At 48.6% G+C, this 23,161-nt stretch overlaps 1 protein-coding gene across 2 annotated transcripts; it reads right to left on the bottom strand.

The window, feature by feature from the left end:
- Window positions 1-5,346: 5,346 nt before the first annotated feature.
- Window positions 5,347-22,726, bottom strand: TENT5C (terminal nucleotidyltransferase 5C). Of its 2 annotated transcripts, none has more exons than XM_079902599.1 (2): window positions 22,606-22,726; window positions 5,347-6,808 (listed from the first exon to the last, which is right to left on the bottom strand). In XM_079902599.1, the coding sequence occupies exon 2, from the start codon at window positions 6,780-6,782 to the stop codon at window positions 5,607-5,609; it is 1,176 nt and encodes a 391-aa protein (XP_079758725.1). In that variant the 5' UTR covers window positions 6,783-6,808; window positions 22,606-22,726; the 3' UTR covers window positions 5,347-5,606. The 2 variants fall into 2 exon arrangements, with proteins under 2 accessions (XP_079758725.1, XP_079758726.1); XM_079902600.1 differs by having other exon boundaries at window positions 22,579-22,704.
- Window positions 22,727-23,161: the final 435 nt, after the last annotated feature.

The raw sequence follows: 23,161 nt of genomic DNA, 5'->3' as shown, positions 1-23,161 counted from the left end.
GTTCATGATCTAGGTGAAGCGCTGATGCAACACAGTAAGTACAGGAGTCGAAACAGAAGCGGGGAAGGTGGCCTGGGAAGCAGGGTAGATGCGACAGCCCGGCTGACTTTAGGGGCTCGCTGCACAGAAGGACCTGTGCGCCCCGGGACTGGAAGGAGGGCTGCTTAGCAGGGGAGGTGTAAGGCTGGAGCTGCCTGCAAAGGACTCCTCATGGGTTTAAGTCTGACATCTGCCCTTGCACAGCAGAGCCTTAAGCAGTTTTTAATGTCTGGAAGGAGCACAGGCAAGTCTGTTTTAGAAAGAGCCCTCGGATGAGTCGAGAAAAGCGGAGGGGAGACACATGATCTGACTCATGAAATAACCCAGGCAAGAGGTGAAGGCCACACTAAAACAGGCAGAATCAAACATTTCAGAAGGAACATGCAGTACAAACGAGGAGGAAGAGGATCCTGGCATTGGCTCGTAGGGAAACATAAAAGATTGTAAAATTGCTCTCTGGTGGATCCTAATTCTTGTGGCCATGGAGGGAGCTGCTCCAAACTTCAGGAGCAGCTCTAGGTCCACACAAAGTATAGCCGGTGTTGAGTAGGTGGCCAGAACGGGGGTAGTCAACGTAAGGCTGATAGAGGCCACTGATTCGGATGTTGACGGCGCCAGGATAAAGGGCGGGGTGAGGAAGCAACAGAGGTGGTGCAGGCTGGGACTCAGGGCTTCAGAGAAAGTGTCATCAGATAAACACGCCATAGTGATCTGGAAGGACTCCGCATACTGGACTGCAGGTCATTCTCATCCTCAGACCAGAAGGTCTAAGGAGGAGGAGCAACAGGCAGATTGAAGACAAGGGGATGAAGGATTTTACACATTTAAAGACAAGACAACCACTCAGGCATCACTTGGTCCCTTCTACACTTCTTTTCCAATGTGGAGACACCATGATAGCAGTTGCATACAGTATAGTTGAGGTTATTTTGGTTCTCTTATTGAAATAGGTCTGGGGCCAAGGTCAAGCTCAAGAGAATCTAGCCTTTAGCACTGAATCGAACAAGGTGCCAGAGAAGGTGGATTATCAAGACCACACCACCTAATGCAAACGTTAGCCGAGATGCTGTGGTCGATAACAAAGCTCAGTTTAAATCCAAATATCAAGGGAATTGCAGCCCCCGAGGTAACCACACAGAGAAAAGCACCACCTTTCGGACAAGTATCCAAGGCTGATAACCGCTGACCGCTGTGCAACGTGTTTCCTGAAACCTAAAACAAGTTCGCCGTGGAAGAGACATAAAGAAATGCGCAGAACTGACATGGTCTTTTTAAATATAGCTTTATTTCTCAAACTCAAAGCTTTATTTCATCAAGTTCTAACACATTTTGCATTGACAAGTGATTTCACCTGCATCCCATAAGAAGGTCAGTGGCCATTACACCAAAGAGGAAACCTCACATATCCTAGGAAATTAGTATTTGAAAGGCTACGCAAGTATACGATAACAAAAAAGCTTCCAATTTAGTCTAATTTGTACCTTTTCATCTATAGTAAGTTGGAAATTAATGGATGAAAACCTAATTTTCCTAAAGCAGTGAGTTTATTTTAAATTCATGAAAAAAAAAAAAAGACCAGATTGCTTGAGTTTTAAAACACCCACAGATCCATATTATTTAACGACTTCCTCTTTAGCGGATGGTCTTCTCACCTTCCTATGCAAACACACATGACAATTTGCACCACCCCTCACTAGCCCAGGCAAAACTCCAAGCATTTTCTTTTGCTTCCACTTAAACTATTCTTTAAGGGATAGGTAAACAAGATTTAGAACTTGAACTCAGAAGAAAAGCATTTTCTTTCCTGATCCTCACTTTGGAAGTCTCCACAAATAATCCTGAAAACTTGCCAGGTCTCTTTAAACACATCCCCTGCTACACACCCCTCCCTTGGTCCTCTGAATGGAACTGGCCGAACTGGAGTATGTTCCAAAGTCAGCTGTGACATTCTGGTCTCTGCCAGGTTAAAAATCGAGTCTAACCTTGGCACCTGGATGTTCTTCCACCTCACAGAATCTACCCCAAGGGTTCTTCCCTAGTGTGGAGCCCATCAGATACCCGGGAAGCAATGGCCCCAAGGAGCATTAGGGTCTCTGCTCACGACTAGATCACTATCATTTATTCTCTGGAAGAGGACATTTGAGCTCAGAGTCTAGCTGCATCCTAAAACAAGGCACTGGTACCAGAAAGTGAACTAGAAAGGAGGTATTCCTAAAGTTAGGAAGTTGCTTTTGAGTGGTACCATTTCCCAAAGTTAACAAAGCAGGACTAGGTTAAAATCCTAATCTACCATGAAGGTAAGGGGCTAGCGCTAGCAGACAGGCTGAAGGACAAGCACATTCGGGGCTTTAGCAATTTCATTATTATTGCATCACCACAAAACACACGTTCACACACAGTTCTCTGTGACTCAAATCCCCGGGGCGGGGGGCGGGGGGAAGAATATCAAACTGGGGGAAAAAAAAAACAAACTCTTGAATGCCAAACCACATCTGTTGCCACACACCAGGAACCCAGCATCTTTCCTACCCGCCTCTCCCCACCTGCGAGGCCCTCCCAGCTGTGAGCCATGCCACCTCCCACGTGCAGTCAGCAGGAACCCTGATTTGAAGGTGTCGGTGATGTAGTTTAGTTTCAGAGTTGAAGTTATTGAGTGAGGAATAGTGTCTCACTGCCAAGGTAAGATTTAAAGGTGAGATGAAGCTCGAGGCCAGGAATTGAGCGTGTCCTCTTCTGCCAACGCATGGGGGAAAAGGTACAGCTTTAATCTCACAGCTGCTCAGCCTGATTCCAAGAAGCAGGCTGGGGTAACATGCCCGCAGGAAGCATCCGAAAACTGCTAAGAGTCCTGAAGCAAATGAGGCTGCTTCCATTTATATTAGAACTTGCACTTGAACTTTAGTGCCCTTTGCCACTGCCAAGTTTCATATTACTCAACACACAAAGAAGAGGAACCACTGGACTCAGTACAAGTTCAGAGTACCTGGTGCTTGTGTGAGCAGCACAAAAGGCAGGTTCCAGCTAGAATTTCCAGGCACCTGAAATTCAAGGTTACCTGTTCTGAGGCAGGCAAGAGGCTCACAGAGCAGATGGAGACAACACTAGACCAGGGTGGGATTTAAAAGTGCAGCTTTGGGCGAGGGTAGCTTTTTACCCTGATGGTGCTGGAACACAGGTCTACCCTCAAACTTCAAAACAGCTGGGCTGACTAAGAACTTCAGGTGCAGGGAGTCTATCGAGATGGCCATCGTGCAATGGTGGTAAATAACTGGGGGGGCTGGGGATTTCTAGCAACTTCTGTGCCTCCCTTCATCCTTAAAGGAGGACTAGTACCAGATAGCAGACAGAACGCCAAAGACAAACCGGAAATTTAATGACTTGATGCAGTTCTGATCCCATCTTCATCCGGACCCTCGTTACCCTGATCCACAAGCCTTCTAGTAGAAGCAATACTGACTTCTGAGAGCAAGTGCTTATGCTGGCGGCTTTGTCACATTTCAGAGCTTTGGTTAAACAGATCTGTCATCTTTGTGCAAACATGTTGCCATCTGACAACAATGGCAGCCTTTTAAGGTCATGGATGACCACAGAGTTTTTAAAGTTGGGGCTCACTCTTCACTGCCCTTTTTAACACTGAAGCACCCCAGGACCCGCCTCAAGGTAGAACCAGCCTTGACTCAAAGCCAGTGAATTCAAATCTAACTACTGGTTCACAGGGAAACAGAAGCTGGTTACGCTAAGAAGTGGCTTCTATTCAACTAGTCCACAACATGGATACCAACTAAGCCTCGGGTTTCAGTCATGCCCGATCTGCTTTCAAGAGGACAACATATTCCAGAGAAAAACCTGAAAATATAATCTTCAGAAAAAGGTACACCACTCCTTTCCTACTAAGCATTAAGGTAACTTCATTGCTTCAAGCAAGGAGAAAGCAATCACTCAGGGCTTGGCATTTTTATGGCCACAAGAGAAAGTAAAACCCAGGAGCATGGATTTAATTAAATCACTCAAGAAACGAAGCTGGCTGGCAACATGGAGTTTCTTTGCCCTTGACACCCTAAAGTGACGCTTTCTAAGAGAGCCCACGAAAAGCTTCGAAACACAAAGTCCCTTCCTCTACTGGGAACGCAACAGTAGCCTAGAATTCTCCCATGTGCTAAGCTTGCTTCAGACTAGAGAGTAACACTGTTTGCCTTCTAAAGTGCAGAGTATAAACAAGTCTGGTCAATCTACCAGCGTAAGGGAGATTCTTCTTCTTCGTCCTCTCAATTCTTCCCAAATACACCGGCAGGAATCCTCTTGAGGATGCCTCGGGGGCTCGGACACACACGAGGCCCTGCTGATGGAAGGAGCGCCCGCCTCACACGCAGCACGGGGACAGCAGGTGCGAATCTAAAGCAATTCTAAACCAGAGAACTCTGCCCGCAGGCGCGGACCATTCCACAGGTCACTCGGATCTACTGAAATCCCTGGATTGGTTCACGGTCCAAAAAGCCTGGAGAAGGAAACCACTATTTCTGAAAAAACGAAAACAGAAATCAGCCAAAGTACTCCAGAAAAAACAGCCGGTCATACTTGGAATGTGACCAAAATGGGTTTCCGATTAAAACATGGGAAGACCCTCACATCAGTTACGGCAATGACCCTAGACTCGGCACAATCCTTAGTCTTGGGAAGAGCAAAACAAAAGTGATGAGCTGATGAGGGAAACAAAAAAGTGTCGTTCAATAAGAATTCCTCACTTTTAAGAAAAGAAAAATTGAACATTCACGTTTCCTATTTACAATCCCCCACCACAATTCTACTGAACGTTATGTTGCACAGTTTATTTTGTTTTCAAGTTACATTTCAAGAAAAGGTCTTTTTTTTTTTCATTTTTTTTTTTTCTCAGCAATATCTCACAACTCCTCGTGATAGCACGGCATCTAAACCATAAACCACTTCCAACCAGATAGTAATTCTCCAGCTATCGGCTTTGGTTTATTGAGGAGAGAAATCCTCAGCTCTGCTGACAGAGAATAAACATAAGCAATTTAGTCCCTTGAACAAAAATTAAGCCACAAGAGCACCCTCATGTTTACCATTTTCTGCAGGACTAAAATGGACACAAGAAAATAGACCATCCGCACAACTTTCACGTAAGTGCTGAGGATTCCAAGTGAGGGCCGACACCCCCTACCCTAGGCTCCAGTGAGAAGCCCAGCAGCTGGAGACTTCTACACTGCCCACGTGTTTCCCAAGCTCAACGACCGCACGGAGCTCGGACGGCCCCGTGCCGACGTTTGGAACACGGCATGTTAGTGTCTGTCTTGGAAAGATGTGGATGGGTCATAGTTCCTATAGCATTTTCCAAAGTGGCCCTGGAATAACAGGTCCCTTTAGGGTTGGCTCATGATATACTGGAGACCCATTCCAATGGGCACACAAAGAAAAAAAAAAAAAAAAAGCATTATCAGAGCTGAGTTCCCCTTTAAAAGCCAAACATCTACATCTAGAAGGAGTCTCCCCTACCTGAGAGCCCTCGCCCTACGGGGGTTCCCCCCTGCGGAAACCCTCGGGTCTCAAGGTTAGTTACAGGGCAGCCAGGTGGGGTAGGGCTGGCTGTAGGTGACCGGAGGGTGGGCCACGTAGTAATTGTTGAAGTTGCCGTCGCTGACGTACGGCGCGGGCTGGTAGTAACAGGTGACAGTGGTGGCATTGGGGATGATGTTCTGCTCGGCCAGCACGCGCAGGGCCAGCAGGGAGATGAGGTTCAGGGTCTGCCTGCGCTCGTGGCCCATGAGGCACACGGTGCTCTCGTTCACTACCCTGCGCAGGGTCATGAGGTAGTCGTACTTGCTCCTCTCCTCCTCAGCGAAGTGGTTCTGCAGGTAGGTCTCCAGCTTCCTCTGCTGCTCGAGGATGTCGGGGAAGTCGATGAAGAAGCGGGAACACATGTAGCGCTCCAGGGTCTTGATCTCGTCCTGGTCGGTGGGCCTGAAGTCCCGCACCAGGAGGTTGCTGTACTTGAGCAGCCCCCCGCCCCGGATCTCCTCGGGGTTCTTGGTGGCGATGAGTCTGTTCTGCAGGTGGTCCAAGGCTTCCTCGAAGTCCCCGTACACGCTCTCCCCGATGACAGTGGGGTGCAGGTGCTCGGAGACGGGGTGGCTGGAGCAGTCATAGAAGAAGAGCAGGGAGTCCAGGATGATCTGGAAAGAGTCCACACTGAACTCGAACTGACGCCGGATGGAGTCCACGAACTTCAGCTCCACGTTCCGCCCGTTCTTGTTGGAGAGGGAGATCAGACTCCAGCGGTCGGTGTCCGTGCGCACCTTCACCAGCTTCTGGACGTACGCCTCCTTCAGGGTGACTGGGCTGATCCGCAGCTTGTTCACGCCCTCCGGCAGGAAGTTCAGGAGGGAGCACAGAACCACATCCCTGACCAGCTGAAACTCGGCCTCCGTGGGCAGAGCCACGTGGAAGATGAGGTCCAGGTCTTTGCAACCCAACCCGTTGTCTTTGACCAAGACGTGGCCGGCCGCGGAGCCGTTCAGCCGGACGTCCTGCACTTTGATGCCCGCCTCCTCCAGCCGGCCGCGGACTGTCTGCACGATGTCCTTCAGCGTGATCTCCAAGGTGGGGAAGTTGCCTCGTCCGTGGATGGGTACGACCTCGGTCAGGACCTCATGCAGCCGGCTCACCTGGTCCCAGGTGAGCACGCTGAAGGACACGCAGTCGCTGGTACTGGGGCTCTCCTCTGCCATCTTGGGGGATGTTCTTGCCGGGGAAACTGAAAGAGAGGGAAGAGAAACAGAGTGAGGATTCACTTCTATGTGGCAAAGCAGCTCCAGGGACTCAGAGACGATGCTGGTTTCTCTCTGAACATCTTCCTTACTGCAAAGTGGCCAAGAGCACCTGCTGCCCGGTGCTGCTGCTGAGGATTAAGTGAGTTTAAGCACGTTAAGAACAGTGCCTGCATGGAGTAAGGACGATATACACATAAACTTACTCTACACCAAATCTGACAACTTCGGACTTTTGTTTTCTGTGGGGTTTGTTTGTTTTGCCCGTTTTGTCTGCATGAGGGTAGGGTCGGGGGTGGAGTCTGTGTGTGAAGGGAAGCAGACAAACTTACTAAACCGAGTAACCTAAACACAACATTATTCAGTAAAGGGTCTATAGGTTTTGCTGATTTTCCTTGTTTTCCATGGAAATCACCTCTCCTGCTTTGGGCTCCCTAACTACAGCCTGAGCTGGTTGATACCTCGGGACAATGCCCACACAGAACACAGGATCCACAAGAGAAGCTTCCTTCTCTTCTCAACCCTGGGCTTAGTCCTGCTAGAATCAAATACGCCGATATCCTCTTCACTTACGGGAGCTGTCTGCCCCGTAACAAACAATCCTGTTACCCAGGGGAGGACCAAGGAGGTGTCCGAATGACAAAATTCCTGAGTAACAAAGGGTTAGGTCAGCCAAGCAGTGGAACCGCTCTGCCCAGCAAGGAGGCCCCACACAGGATATGGAAAACCTCCTCAGGGCAGTGTGATTTTTCAACTGTGTTTTGAAAAAGAATCCCTGCAGTCTACCCAAGGAGAACAAAGTTAGCACTCAGTACTAGGAGCAAAACATGTTTCTCGCACATCACCGGCTAGAACCACAAGGTTACCAAAGTAATTTTCAACTAAGTTATATTGTTCAGAAAATGAAACGACAGATCCCCTGGAAATGCTAATATGTAATAACAAAAACGGATACATTAGAAAGCCCAGGTGCTTTGGATCCACATGGGTCACATATTAGCTAGATGGATGTAAAAGGCTGAGGCGCTGCCCTCAGACTTCACTGCAAACAGAAAGTTTGGCCCCCCCTTCACTTTTCTGACTCGCTAGACACACAGAATCCATCCCAATGACCTGCAGCTTCATTGTTTGGAAGCAGCTGCCTTTGAAAGCACGTCCAGCGTGCGTGGTCCTGGGGTTCCAGCTTGGGTTTTTAATCCTGCACTGGCGCCAGGGACCCTCGCCTTATCTATAGAGCTCAGATCAATGGGATGGTTGTCGATCCATGTTGGGGGCACCATTGGACACACCAAGACGAGCTTTCTGGGAGCTGGCCGTCAAGGAGGAGGGTGAGAACACAATGTCTCAATATGAGGCAGTGTGTCGGCGAAAGAAAACGTAATATGAAGGTAGAAGAAGTGTCAGTTGATTGGGGCGAACGGGAAGGCCACAGAGGAGCTCATTTATGGGGCGGGGACACAGCTGACAGAAAGGTAACAAGAGCTCTCAGCTGGGGTTTGAGGGGCAGAAGACAGCCGAGACTTGACAAGTTGTCCAGTCCGGCCATCATGCGCCTCTTCTCAGGCCAGATCACAGGCTCCCTTTAGTATGTAGGTTAAGAGACTGAATTCGCTTAGTCGGCCATGGGAAAGTAGATCACGTGATTAAAGCAGGCTCCAGGAAGGCCAATGGGGGATGGGCACTCTTCTGCTTGCTACTGAAGAATACTTGCCAAAGGGAAGGTAAACGTTTTCCTTCAAACCTGTTTGGACAGCGTTAGAAAGCCCTAGGCTATCTAGATTATCCTACCAAAGCACTTCTAAGTTACGGATACCATGCAAAATTTGTGATGAAATACCTGATGTTTACTGAGGCCGTCCTTTGGTTTCAAGTCAGATTTGGGACAGTAGAGATCTCTTTTTAACGTGCTCTATATGCGCTTGGTTCTTTGTGGCCCCTTTAATGACGAGCGTAGCACACGTTACACTTGTGCCAAGTGTGTAGGGCACTACACGATTAAGTTCAAATGGTTACAGAAAGGTATGGGTCCAGCTTTGTTTTGAAACACTGTTAAACTATGATTTAGTGACATAGATTTCTGCCAGGTGTGTTGATTTACCTATAAAAATACAACTTGCTTTACCCTGTGTATCAGCTGTTAGCGTGCTTCCAAGGCTCGGGTTTCTGATGTGGGCATAAGAAGTCGCAGCCACAGAGGAGCTGCAATTCAATCAGTACTTGGAAAAGAAGGAACAATTAATTTTAAGAAAATCTCTAGGAAGAAACTCGATAATGTTGTAGAGGAGAATAGTTGTAGGAATCACTTTTGACTCGTGCCTTTTTTTAAGGACTTGTTTAAAAAAAAAAAGAGTCATCTAAAGTCAGGACTACTCCCACCTCTAGAACAGTAGCTCTTAACATTAGAAGCGGAACATCTAAGACCAGAGAGAATCTGAGGAAAGCTATCACTCATTCTTGGGGCGGGGGTGGAGGGTGGGAGGTGTAGTACCTATGCATGAAAATGTTCACATATTTTAAAATCTCTGACATTGTAGTAGATTCAAAGTTAGAATCTATTTTAGACTGAAAATTTGTAAGGTTCTAATGGGAAGAGGGGCAGGAATAGCCAGAGAAGTTATTAAACATTGGAATGATGTCTACTAGCCTCTGGTAAGAGATATTATGAAGCTACAATAACCGATAACAGCAATGATATGGGCAGGAAAAGGCAGACAAAGAGATGAAACCGAATTTTTAAAATCTAGAATGAAAATCTAGTACATAAGGGGATTTAGTGTATAAAAAGGAGGCATTCGAAATAGTAAAGGGAAATTTTTGAGACATCTGGATAGTTTTCTAGATTTTAAAAATAAGCAAGGATGGCTCCTTAGCTTGTGCCAATCTAAGATCTAGATGGATGAATCAAAGACTTAAGTGTAAAAGGATGAAACCCTAACAATACCAGAAAAACATGAAATTTATGTAAATTTACATAGAATGGGTATTCCTTTCTAAATCACACAGAAGTCGCAAAAAATTGATACATTTGCCTATATAAAAATTAAAACATCTACATGGTGAAAACACCATAAAGACGTGAGAAGACAAAACCAGGAAAATACTTGTCACATTAGACAAAGCAGTCATTTCCTTAATGAATAAGGAGCTCCTACACATCAGGAATACTAGAACCCCAACATAAAAGAAGGGGCAAAGGACATTAACAGTGGCTCAGACACTTAACATATTCAAACTCACCTTAAGGGGTGAGCAAATTTAGACTCCGGTGTATCATTTTTCCCTATCAGATTGGCAAAGACCGAGAAGCAGACACTTCTGGTACACTGCCCGCGGGTTCTCTCTGAAGAACAACATGGGACCCTCAGTTTAAGTGGACACACTCTTGGGCATAGCAATTCTACTTCTAGGAAGTCCACTTTGGATTTTATCCTGTGAGTATACATGCAAGTATGCGCAAGGATATTCGCTGAGGAATCATTTATAAAGCTACAAAGAGTCACCGGTAAAGGAAGTTAAATGACTCGATGCATGTATACAACAGGATACAAATGCCTGCAGTTGTCCAAAAGAATGGTGGCTGCTCTATCTGTATGAATATGAAACGCTTATCAAGATTGATTAAGAAAAAGCAAGTGTGAAACTGCGTGTGTAAAAGCACAGGTCTATGCTTACACAATCAAAGATCTCCGGAAGGATATCCAAGTAGTTCAGCTTACACCAAATACCACTTCTAGGCTGGGGTACAGGGTACAAAGAAGACTTATTTTATCTCTTTTGAATTTGGAACCTACATATGTATTAGTTGAAAAAAGTTAAAATCTTATGAGCCATATTCCAAAATCTCTCCCCTTTGAGCCGTCTAATCTGCTACCTTGTTTAATTCCTTCAATTCCTTTCCTCCTAGCCCTCCCCACCATCCCTGTGTCCACGTGCCAAAACCGAATACACTTAGAAGCTTCCCCTCCAAGCCTAAAAACCGATCTCTAGAGGGGCAGGCAGAGGAGGAGGGACAGTGTTTATCTGGAATGGCTTTTAGTCAATTTTCTACTTCTGCGGTGTTTAAAAGATGATGTCTGTTGTTTATCCAAAAAAAAAAAAACCCAAAACTTTCAAAACGATGGATAAGTCATCTCATCTAGTGTCATTCTATGTTTAGTATCCAAAAATGTTTTCTGTAGTTTTACAAGAATTACTATGTCTCATTTCAGACGTATTACAGCTACCCTCATGGTGCTGTTGGTTACTGGCTACAGTTGCAAGAACCTTAATAAATGCAGTAAACACTTTTTCAGAAACCTAAGATGCCTATAGTTGGCATCTTCCATGTCAACGACTTCTGACACATATATCAATAATGGAGTTAGCTCTTAGAAAAAAGTAGTCTATATAAAAGCACAGTGCAGAACATGTGCCCAGTCCATGGTATAGTTTTTAATTCTCCCAATTTACTGTGCCATAGATCTGGAGCAGCTCTCGAAGCTGTTGAAGGCTCAAATTTAGGCTGAGTTATATTTGTTGTTTAGCTTATTAGAAGAGCCCAACGTAAGTTATCGGTGCCTATTAGAAATGAATCCTTTGTTTTCCCTCACCCATCCAAACAATTTCAAATATCAAAAGTACATTTACAGGTTACTTAGACAAACGTATTACCAGAATAAATCCAAGTCATAGGCCCTTAGTGCTTAGATAACACACCAGAGCGTCGTGTAACGGTTTTAGTTTTGATTAACCACTTGAGATCAACATTGATATAATCCCCGTATAAAAGAATCACTTGAAACACACAGTCTCAATTCATGAAAGGCTCTGGTTAAAGGCAAATTCTAATTAGCAGAATTAACGAAATAGTAACTAGAAAAAAAATTAACTTGCAGCCTGGTAAATTCAGACTAAAGTGTTTGATTTCCCTTTACTTGTCTGAGAAGCAGATGCCTTGTATTTTGCACTAGAAACTGGGAAAGGTGGGAACCGTGATTTCTCACTGATTTGAAAATTCAGGCACCTTTTTACAAGTGAGGACGACCAGCTGCCTGCTCCGTTTAAGCTACTTAATCTTCTAAAAAGTTTGACTTGTGATGAATGACTATCTCAGGTTCCCCTGAATTCCCTTTTCTTTTAGCATCTGGCTGCAGCAGAAGGATAAAATACACACATGAGTGGAAAACGAGTTTGTAGAGATGGCAGCAGAAGGTGAGAGGAAAAGACGAACTAAGCCCAAAGAGTAAACCAAGCTCCCTGAGCACACTAACTTTCCTTTGTTTCCCACTGCCTGGCACACTCGGGGCAGGCTGATCTGAAAACCAGTTTGAGCCCTCATTGAAAAGAGAAAAAAAAAAAAAGTTATTTCTACTGCTGCTCCCTGCCTTATCTAGATCCCAGAAACAAGAGTGACAGAGGCTACGAGAGCACGAGGGGACTCCGGGTAGGCAAGAGGACAGGCAGATGGACAGGTTGGAGATGAACGCTAAGAGCACTTGTAATACGTCTAGGCCTTATGGACGAGGGCTTGGGTCAAATCAACACTGATTTGTTTGTGCCCGGCCTTAGCTGTAGAAATGCCCAGAGTCTCCTTGGCATGTGTGGAGATGTATATCCGTGAAGTTAAAGACGGTATATATTTAAGCCTAGGCCTGTGACATCTGACATGGAAGCTCCAGAAGGTTTCATGGAAGTGCCGCAGCGTGAAAGAGGCGCTCTCAGCTATGGCGGCCCATCTAGCCCACAGACAACTGAACGGCACCCACTTCCCCTGACCCTGCCGTGGGCTTAAGAACACAAAAGAAACTCAAACACGTTACAGCATTCCTTTGATGACAATGTGCTGTTAACCGGATGTTACCCCAACGGCCTGGATCTTCCTAGTGACCCTTTCCAGCTCAGGGTCAGAGACCCAGCCATGCGCGGTGGACTGACTGGTGACAGACTCCAAGGGAGGTGTGTGTGGGGCACAAAGACCCCTGCCGTCCCCGGCTCCTGGCCCAGGGGGGGACCCATGTGCCCGTGGCTGCGATCTCCCACACATCATCTTCTCCTCCGTGTACAACTGAGGGCACTTTAAGCAAAAAGAAACTACTTCCTTGCCTATAGAAGCTTAGAGAATCTAAGCAGAAGTGAAAGTAGATGGCAACACTCGTCATAACATCCCATCCCACCTCTTCCTTCATCTAGCTGACGGAATGGAAACCACAGCTCTGGGCCTATTTCTTTTTCTCCTCTAAAATGAAGGCGTAGAGGTGTGTGGGCAAGCAGGCAGAAGAGTACTCAGTACAAGCCGCTTCACGTCCACTCCCATTCATCCCCACAAGCACTCTGAGGAAGCGACAACTGTCCCTTTTACACAAAGAACAAGGATCAGGAAAGATTCAGCAAATTGACCCCAGATCCTCAGCTCTGGACCTAATGTTCTGACTCTTGGAACTGGAAACAACTTCCACCAAGGTCAAGTTCTGCCACTGGTGGGCAGCAGGCGGGGAGAAGGCAATAAGCTCTTAAGCTACAAACCCACACGTGCACTGGGATGACCAGAGCTCACTGCTACCAAAGCGATCTTTTCTAAAACAGAAATTGTACTGGTCTTATCCCAAAAAAAGGAGCTACCTTCTGCCAACTCTACGACTGCGACGCCTTACCTTCCCATCGGCCCTTATCCCCGCTGTACACGCTGAAGACAGCAAAGCTTCAGTCAACCAGCCTTCACTGCCTGCTTGAGTGCAGGCTCTTCCTGTAGAGACGGCCACAGCCAGGGGACGCCAAGTGTGACCAGATGTTTGGCCAGGTGCCCTATGAGCCACCAAACTATTTGACAGTGTCCCAAACAGGCGGCGAAACAGTGCTGTAAGTTCACCTGGATCAACCCATCCGGTTCCTACAACAAGCCTGTACGGGAGATACTATTTCACTACTTTCACAGGTGGGGAAACTGGAGAACAAAGAGGATACACACGTTGTGAACTGTCCAAGGACACACTGCTGGGAAGTGGCAGAAGTGGGACTTAGGAGGCTTCCTAGGTGGCAGGCAGCTTTGGTATCCGTGTTGGGGTGAGGGCAGGGCTTTGAAGGTAAGCTGGTTGTTCAGGTAGTTGTAGGAAGGAGACAGAGAAGAAAGGTATGAAGCTTTGTTATCAGAGGGTGGGAAAGAAGTTGGCTACAAGTGTTAAGGCCCCCGGCGTGGAGTAAGGCCAGACGGCAAGTGCTGCAAGCAGGCAGAAGCATTTAGAATGAAAGTAACTAACAACTGTCAGTACAGAAACTCCCTCCCTCAAAACCATCACGGATTTGGGCGTGTGTCCAGCCTGATGGGAGCCACCAGAATGAACATAATTAAGTGTAGTCATGCGAATGTTTGTTGTAAAGGAACAATGGCTGAAAGATGAAGGCCTAGGATCCTCATTTCTGAGGAAGCTCCAGGATACCAGCCAGGTTGGGAGGCAGTGGTGATTTCAGAAAAGCAAGTCCTGAAGGGAGAGAGGAGCCAGGAGTGGAAGGAGCTGGGATAGTCAGCTTACTGGGCAAGCATTAAGAGGAAAAAATAATAGCACAGGAGAGAGCTTTTAGGAATGGGCTGATCCTGGTCTGGACCTGCAACGAAGGCACATGCCCTGCTCACAGAATAAAGGAACAGCTGCTGGGAGTCACTCTGGTGGCTGGAAGATCAGGATTGTGAATCTGCGGATGAAGCAACAGAACAAGACACTCCCTGCCGACAAGACGGTAACTTTATCAGATCCAAGAACAAATAACCCAACGGGAGCTGCAGAGAGAAGGTAGGTAGATTGGCAAGAAGTGATCAGGACCCCAAGGGCTGGCACAGGAAGGAGAGCTGGAACAGACTTGAAACAGAAACAGCCTGGAACAGACTGACGAAGGCCTGCACGTTGAACCTAAGACTGGACACCTGCCCCTTTTCCCACCTGTGTGCAGTCTGACCCCTGAGATCCTTTCACCCTCGAGAGAGAGCCAGGGACTTGGAATGACCACGGACTTGATATATGCTGCAGCAGATAAGGGGGCAAAAAGGAGAAAAACCAGGGTCAACAGGGATTCAGCCTTCTGCAGAGAAATCCTCCCTTACTCCTTGAATTCCTAGGGAGGTGAAGGTCAAAGTCATCTAGGACCAGAGGGAAGCCTGAGGAAGCCTTTTGTCTGCCAGCTGCCAGCCCCTCGGCAGGGCCCCCAGCCCACCACCTGGGAGGAGGCCACATTCTGGAGACGCTCCCCGCTGCCCCCAAACACACTATGAAGTCACAGATCACTGAGACCACACCTGTGGTTCAGGTACCTGAATAAGAATTTCCATTAGTAGACAGCCCAAAGCAACAGAACCAGATAAAATAACCAGATAAAATAATGCCTCGCTTATTAAAAGGACAAGAAAATTTATCCTTTGTTAACTTTTTACAAGAAGTTATGCTTACAGCTGCTCACTCAAACACCCACAAACACACTCTACCTCAGTCCAAAGATATAAGTGCCCCATGCCACAAAGCTGCGCCCGGGGAAAACTGCTCTCGGTCAGGGACACAACAAACCCCGCAGGTGGTCTTTTCTCACTCAGCTCCAGCACGTTCAGCCAGAGGCCTCAACCTATTTTCTCAGGGTTAGCAGCATCCTCCTAGCCATTCAGCGCTCATGTGTACTAGAGTCTAAAAATTTGGTTCAATTCCCACGGCAACAGGGATGCTGCCTGAGCCAAAGGCAAAGAGTGTCCCAGATGGAAGCAGAAGTGGGAAGAAAGGCCAGTGCCCCGTCGCTCTGCCCAGGCTTTCCCAGCGGGAGGGCCCTCACAAGCGCTCCCTCCCCACTGATGCCAACATACAGTCTTCACGGTTATCAGTGCCTGGGCCCCGTCCACAGACACCCGCCCTGAGACGACTCCAAACAGAAAGCTCTTTCCTGTCTTTCAAAATAGGACGCTTAAGTAAGTGTGGTTGGAGAGATAACGCTGGAAGAACTCACGCTGTGGCAGCAAAACAACGTGAGACAGAATAAAAACACTGTCCCGGATGTTGTAACAGGGACACCACAGAAGTTCAAGTGCTTAAAGGAATACCCTGAATCGTTGCAAATGTAAGTATTAACAAGGTCAGAACACAGATATCTCTGGATGGGAGAGAGGCATAGAAGCCTTGATTTTTCCAAGGTGTCAGCATGATTAAGTGCTGCGTACTCAACTTGAACTGGAAATAATCCTTGCTGCTCCTGGGTACCTCCCTCCCTCCTACCAAATGCCTGTTTCTAAGGCAGAGATGTTACTAGTCTGAACTCATTTAAAGAGACCCCCAGAGCTGGCCCTACAGTTTTAGAGACTGACTAGGCTGAGGAAAATAGGACAATTCCTAGGAGACTTTACTGTAAAGATGAACAAGTTTACATACAACCTGTAGGGTTTAAGGGCTGACAGCCCCCAGGTTTTTATCAAGGGCTGTGTCCACAAACGAATTTACCATCTAACTTTCTAGTTCAGAGCTTTGAACTGTTGTTAGTTGTCCAAAATGAGGGCCTCAGTCAGCTAAAAGCCCCACCTCATCACCAGCAGCAACCCGTGGGCCTTATCAGGAAAGAGACAAGCACTCTCAGTTGCTCAAATGTAGCATTTCTCCTGCTTTGGACATATACCCCCCTTTACGGATACCTGAGCATGAGCCGCCCCCATTTCAGGGAGGATGCTAATTACACATCCAGTTCCACCCCAGTCGTAGTTTTGCATAGATCCTTCCCTGCAGAGTTAACTTTCGCACAGCAGGTACCTGACCTCCAGGTACTAAGCATGGTGGCAGCCCAAGCGAACATCACCAGGCTCAGGGGTCCTTCTGACATCATCAAAAATACTGCTAAGAACAGAAATCGGGGTAGGAGGGCAGGGGAGGGGGGGAAGGAGTGGAGGGGTAGGATTAAAGTGAAGGAGCAAGGCCATGGAGTGGTAGCTATTTCCGCACCAACTGCACAGGAGGAGGCCAGACCCCCTCGTCTTTGGTGTCTTCACCTGTGTGAGCTGTACAAGCCCTGCATGTGGCCCACTGGGATGCCTGTCGTCAAATTAGCATCTACCAAGTCACGTGCTGCTGTTATCAGGCATCTTGTGGACACCTTTTACATGAAAGTTATTTTCTCTACCATTTTCAAATTTTAATTGTCGATAAATTGTTAGAGTCCTGGTCCCCTGCCAATCTCAGAAGATTTTATCTTCAGTTCTTCGAAATTCTATTACTACCTTATGATGATTCTCTAAGAAACTATAGACAAACAAGAGAACAAGCACTGGACTAGGACTCAAACATCCTGTGTTTCGGTGTCAGGTCTGACTCACACAGTGAACGATTATCAGCAAGGGGGCCACAACGACTGAGCTTCCTTTCGTTCCTTCAGATATCTGAGTACCCACAACATTCCAAGCACTGTTCTAGGAGCTTACGGTCTATCGGGAAGCAAGAGACCAAGATCTCTGCCCCTGCAGAGCTTAGAGCCTATAGGTCCTAGCTCACACAGTTCCTCCAAAACCTCTTGCCTCCCACACGAGGAGAATCAGGATTTAACAGTGAAACATTTTTGCAGATGGTCTAGATCTGGTCTAGATACAATAATGTATCCACAAGCTGTTGGGCGCCTGAAATGGGACAAGTCCAAATTGAGATGTGCTGTGAACGTAAAATACACACTGGATTTTGAGGATTCCGTATGAGGGGGAAAAAAGTAAAATAACTCATTAATATTTTTATATTGATTACAAATTGAAAAGATAGTATTTGACATGACGGGTTAAACAGAATTATGTTCACCTGCTTATTTTTACTTTTTAATGTGACTACTAGAAACTTAATTGTGACTCATATTTCTACTGTCCTTCTTACCGTGAAGAAACTGAAGAGGTAGAACCTAAAGAAAGAGGCAGTGGCGCTTCCAGGACCAGAACCCAGGTGTCCTCACAACTAAAGCAGCCTCAGAAGCGGGGAGGGGGTAAGGATGAAGACAACAAAGGGTCTGGGCAAGGGAGATAGCAGCAGCGCCAGTGCCCCACCCAACACCCCCAGGGCCGGCACCTGGACACACGGCAGGTGCCCAGTTCGCACCCGGTTCATCTCTGCATGTGGGTCAGCAACCTTCCCAGGACTGGCCAAGCCCACACAGAGGCAGCCGGCTGCGGTGGTCCTGATGCCCACCTCCTCAGCCGTCGCAGGTCAGGGATAAACAGGGTGTGTCTGGAGGATAAGGGGTAGCCAGCCAGGCGAGGTAGAGGATTACCCCTTCTCCCATCCTAGTAAGGGCTATGCAAGGTGAGAGGAGCTTATGACAACACGACAGGGTGGGAGCAGTTCAAGATTCATGGATAATTTTCTTCTCAAAATGTGTTTACGGGGAGCAAATCGAGAGACAGATATGGAACTTTTTGCGCTCATCCAATTTAAGATAAGGTTTGAAAAAAAACTAGAAAATAAGGCACAAGGTAGAACTGCAAAGAAGTACTGATGAGAAGAGGTGTGGGATAAGGGGATCCCCAGATGGGGTAAGATCAGACGCCTCTGAGAGGGTCCAAAGCTGGATTAAAATAAAGTTTGGTGAGGAAGAAGGAGCACTAACTTGCTCAAATATTTGAGTGTGTATTCCATGAGGCAAGGTAGGTCAGTTAGGAAGGGAGGTCAGGAAAGAACAGAAGGTCAGAAAGGTACAGGTCCTCAAAGGAGCGCATCTTCTAGAGGGAGGGGCAGTTCCCGTGAGTTCTTAAGGTGTTTGTCGGAGGTGCCGGGACGGAGAGCTGGCCAGAGACAGGGAGAGGCGCTGGGCCAGAGCTCTCATGGAGCTGCTGTCTGCAGCCCTAAACCAGGTCAGCGATGGCAGCGGGAAACAAAAAGTTAAAAAGAGAAAGACTCAGCAGAACGAGCACCCAAGTGAATGTGGAGAGAGAGAGGCTGAGTGCGCGTTGCGAGGCTCTGCTGGGGTGGATGGGCAGGGGGAAGGGCTCGAAGGGGGCGGGTCTGGAGCTCAGCCTGAGGGGTTTCAGCTGTCGGCCAATTAGTCCTCACTGCTCCTCGCTCCAAACCTACACCAGAGGCCTCCGTTTTTAAAAAGGCCCCGAAGCCACTCAGCATTCTGGGCCCGGAGCTTGCGATCCAAAAACGTGTGCCAGCACCTTGGCCCATCAGGACGCCATCTCCTGAAGTGTGCTTCCCTCTCTGAGAGGAATGGCAGTCGGATGCCAGCAGAGCACTGGATCCAGTTAACAGGCACACCTTCTGAGTGCCAGGTCCTGCACTGGGCATTCAGCAATGAGCACAGACCCCTGCCTTCCTGGGGCTCACAGGCCAGCGGCTGCGACAAACCGGCAAAACCCAAGTGCCTCAAGGACATTCTGAGGTGGACCCAGCTCCTCTTGCATCCAGAGCATTTCCACAGGCCTTTTCACATACCATCAAGCACCTGGCACAAACTACTACCTAGGAAGCACTTAACCACTTACGGACTCAGTCACTGTTATCCAAGAAATAAACACTTTACACAGTTGGGTGACCAAGACTCCCAAAGGCTCTGAGACTAAAAAACATCCTACACAGAGAGTTGCTTAACATCAGCAATTATTTCTTCACATTAGTTTTTCCCTATTGTTCCAAGAGTTTCTGCAAACAGTTCTAGAACAGGCTACAGGGCCCAGCTGTACAAAATCTATTAATTCTAAACAATTCATAAGGCTTCCTTACACAGTTGGGCTACACAAAGATGCTTCCTCTAAACCATTTAAATTCCAAATATAAGCTTCCTTATGAATGCATGTAGTGAAAGGATAAAAACGTTTGAAACCAGAAGTTCCAGAAGCATCACAAGAGATCAGCACGACTGCTGTACCCGAGTGGCTTTAAACACATGAACACTTCTTTAAACACAGAGGTGTCTGCTTCATCATAATACTGCTTATGCCCATTTATTTAACATGTTACAGTCAAAACACCAAGATGGCAGAAAGCATTTTTCTATATCGCCTTGTTTACCTCAGTGACAACACATAAAAGCAATGGACCTTATCTAACCAGAGTAATATTTTATCCCAAGTAACACCTCAGACTCTGCACTGCTTCCCCTTAAACCCCGCCCCACCCCCACCCCCCAATAACAACAACAACAGATACACCCCAGAGCCCCGTGTGAGACCGAGAAACCCAAACACAACATCACTAGTTTAACTTAACTCATGAAACTAGGCCCGGGCATCCATAAGATGTTTTCTCGGCAACACAACAAGGGTTTACCACGTCCGTTCGCTGCTCTTGGCTTGTCATTCTTTAGTGACTGACACCATGCACACAACATATCAAAGGTGAAAATGAAGACACGGTACTACTTAGTTGAGCGGTTGAAAAAATAATGGCATTTTCTAATTTTGTATCGAATGTGCCCAGTTTCTGGCACTGGGAGAACAAGGACGCTACAGTCCACTCTAAGTTATCTTTACTGCTGGGCAGTTCCTCGGACTCTCAGAAGTGTGAGGACTTCTCTGTTCTGATGGGCAGTGCAAGACGTGCACAATCTGGCCTGGCCTTGAACACTGCGGGACGCAGGCCCAGTGCGGCACTGAGAGGTGGCGCAGGGGAGCTTCTGCAACTCAGGATGTGATTTCGGTGGCTACTTGTACGCTCAGGAGAGCTGAGCACATTAGTAGGCAGAGCCATAGGTGCTCAACCAAATCACGGTCATTCTGACAAACAGGCCAAACGCCAGTCCTTTCCTTCAGTTACCCCAACTTAATCTCTGGATACAAGGCAGGTATTGTGGAAGAAATTCAACATAAAAAGTGCTGCTGTTCGCTCTGTGGACACACACTAACTTATGAAATTAGGGACCTTTGTTTGGGGTAACAATTTAGAGGCCTTCCGGCAGAGAAAAAAGTTTTTTTTTCACTTTGAGGTTAAATTTACCCATAGCTACCTGAAAAATTATATATAATATACCAAAATCTGCTTTCTAAAAACTCTTTATTGAGAATAAATGGACTCTAAAGATGTGGGTATACCTTAAGACACAAGGTTTCAGTTATCTCAAGTAAAAGCTTGACTCCAGAGATACTAAGCTCTCCATCTTCCCAAACAAGAATGTCAAAGGGCAGAACCCCTGCTGGTCCAGCTCAGAGCTTCCCTGAAAGGGAAGAGAAAAGTCAGCGTTCTCTAGTCCCCACCCCAACCCCTTGGATGGCAGGGTCTCACTCCCCCAGTAACACCTCTGGGGGTTTAAGAAGGCACAGTTCCTGGTAAGCGCTCCTACCACCCTGACGGCTGCCTGGCTTGCTTCCCTGCCAAGTTACTCACGTTGAAAGGTTAGTGTAGCCAACAACGGCCACTCACATCCCCCCTGCAGGGCAGCTGGGCCAAGCCAGAAGTCTACTTCAGGAGGATTTAATAATCTTCACTTTATTTCCTGGGGAGGTTCAGGCTCCCAACCCACCTACCAAATATCCTGAATACCAACTGTCACAATACAAATGATTACAAAGTCCTTATAAACGCTTACTGTAGTAAGTGCACTTGAAGAGTCCACGGTTTGCACGTTATAACTCCATAACAGATAAACAAACGTTAAAAGGCAGCAGGTCCCTACTTAAGACAAAGATTTAGTCAGCCCCGCAGAAGTCTTCCTCCGGACAAAAAAAAAAAGCGGGGGGGGGGGGGAGCGGAAGGGGACCGAGCTGATCGTTGCCGCGGGGTCCAGCTCTAATATTCGGTTCTAGTGAGCCCTGCTCAAGTCGCGTTCTCCAGAGAAACTCGCCAGGCATTTCCCCGGAAGTCCTCCCTTCCTTCGAGGCAGCGTCGTTTTGTTTTCTCCGGGCGTTCTGCGTTTAGGTGTACAGGCTACCAACCTGTACTCGTCAGGTTCGTCCCCCTCCTCCGACTCCCTCCCACCGCCGCGATCTGGACTGCGACACCTCCCGGGCACCGTGCCTCTAAGCCGCCCGCGGCCCCGCTAGCCGACTCCACTTAACGGCCGTGGCTTTCAGACTACAGGTTAAGCAAGTTTCACTCCTCAAAGGGGAGGAACCAGGTCACCGACGCAGTATTCCTGAGAAGTTTCCGAGAGGAGCGCAGCGCACGAGTCACTCGCTTGGATCACTTTGCGGCTCTCGGTGTCCCCAGTCTAGTGCGAGTGCAGGAAAAGTTAGGGATCTCCGCCCTCTCCTCAAAACCCCGGCCCAGGTTCCGAGCCTGGGGACCACCCCTCCCCTCCCCGGCCAGATGCAGCCCCCGGCCGCCGCGTCTCCAACTGCGCCTTCCGAAACCGCCGCCGTCGAATTTGCGCCCGGCCGACCGGCCGAGGTGTGCGCGCCCGCGGGAGCGCCGGGGCGAGCCCGAGAGACCGCACGCAAGGCAGGGGTGGGGCGGGCGCCGTCGGACCCGGGGAAGGTGCTGAAGGGCCCCATCACACACTCTTCGGCCGCCCGGCCCGCGCCCGGCCAAAGCGCAGCCTGCGCGATGCGCGGAGCAGGAACTCGCTGAAGTTTGCCAGCCCCGGCCGAAGTCTCTGGAAAGTTGTAGCTCCCTCTCGGAGCGTCTCGCCTGGCCCTCGGGGGCGGGCTGTTTAGGGGGCGGGGGTGACGTCGCGGGGGCTGGAGGGGAAGGGAGCACGGGGGCCCGGCACCTGTCCGCACCTCGCCTCTGGCCGCCGTGCCCCCACCAGGCTTGGAGAAGACTGGAGCTCCGCTCGGCCGGGGCAGATTTCCCAACCCCCCCACCCCACCCCGAGGGCAGAACTCGCGGCTCTCCGGAACTGCGCATCCTCGCACCTTTAGAGAAGGGGGCCGTGGACTCACCCGGGCGGCAGCGGAGGAGACCACAGATGCAGGTCCTTGGCGTGGGCAGCCCCCAGCAGGAGCGGCGCGGTCACTACAGCCCCCAGGCAGCGGCACAGAGTGAACCGTCCTGCCGCCGCCCCCTCCGTTCTTAAACGACCTGACCACGCCCCCGCCCGCCACGACCGCCCCAACCCCCGCCCCTTAGCCTGCCCTCCCGGGGGAGCGAGGGGCGGGGCGGGGCGGAGCCGTCGCCCAAGGGATCCTTCCGCCTGGGCGCTGACGGCGAGGGCAGGGCGAAAGGTGCCCTCTGATTGGCTCCTCGGGTGAATGGTTGCCGAGAGACGAGTAAATCTTCGGCGGCTAGAAGGGGCCGGGGTGCCAAAGGGAGTAGCACTACGCAGGCGCAATAGAGAGGGGCTGCGTCGACACCCCCTTAACTTTGGAGCTGCTGGGACTCCCTTCCTTTCTGCTTTTCACTACGCTCTTTTCTGCCATTCCTATCACATAACTTCTCCACAACCCTCCACATCCCGCCCAAGTTTTTCCCGTCTCTATTCCGCTCCCGCGCAGGCCT

The sequence above is a fragment of the Stenella coeruleoalba genome (genome assembly GCF_951394435.1).
Source record: "Stenella coeruleoalba genome assembly, chromosome: 1".
Taxonomy (NCBI): Eukaryota; Metazoa; Chordata; class Mammalia; order Artiodactyla; family Delphinidae; genus Stenella; species Stenella coeruleoalba.
The sequence above is the reverse complement of the archived record's forward strand: the minus strand, read 5'-3'. Positions and strand labels throughout refer to the sequence as shown.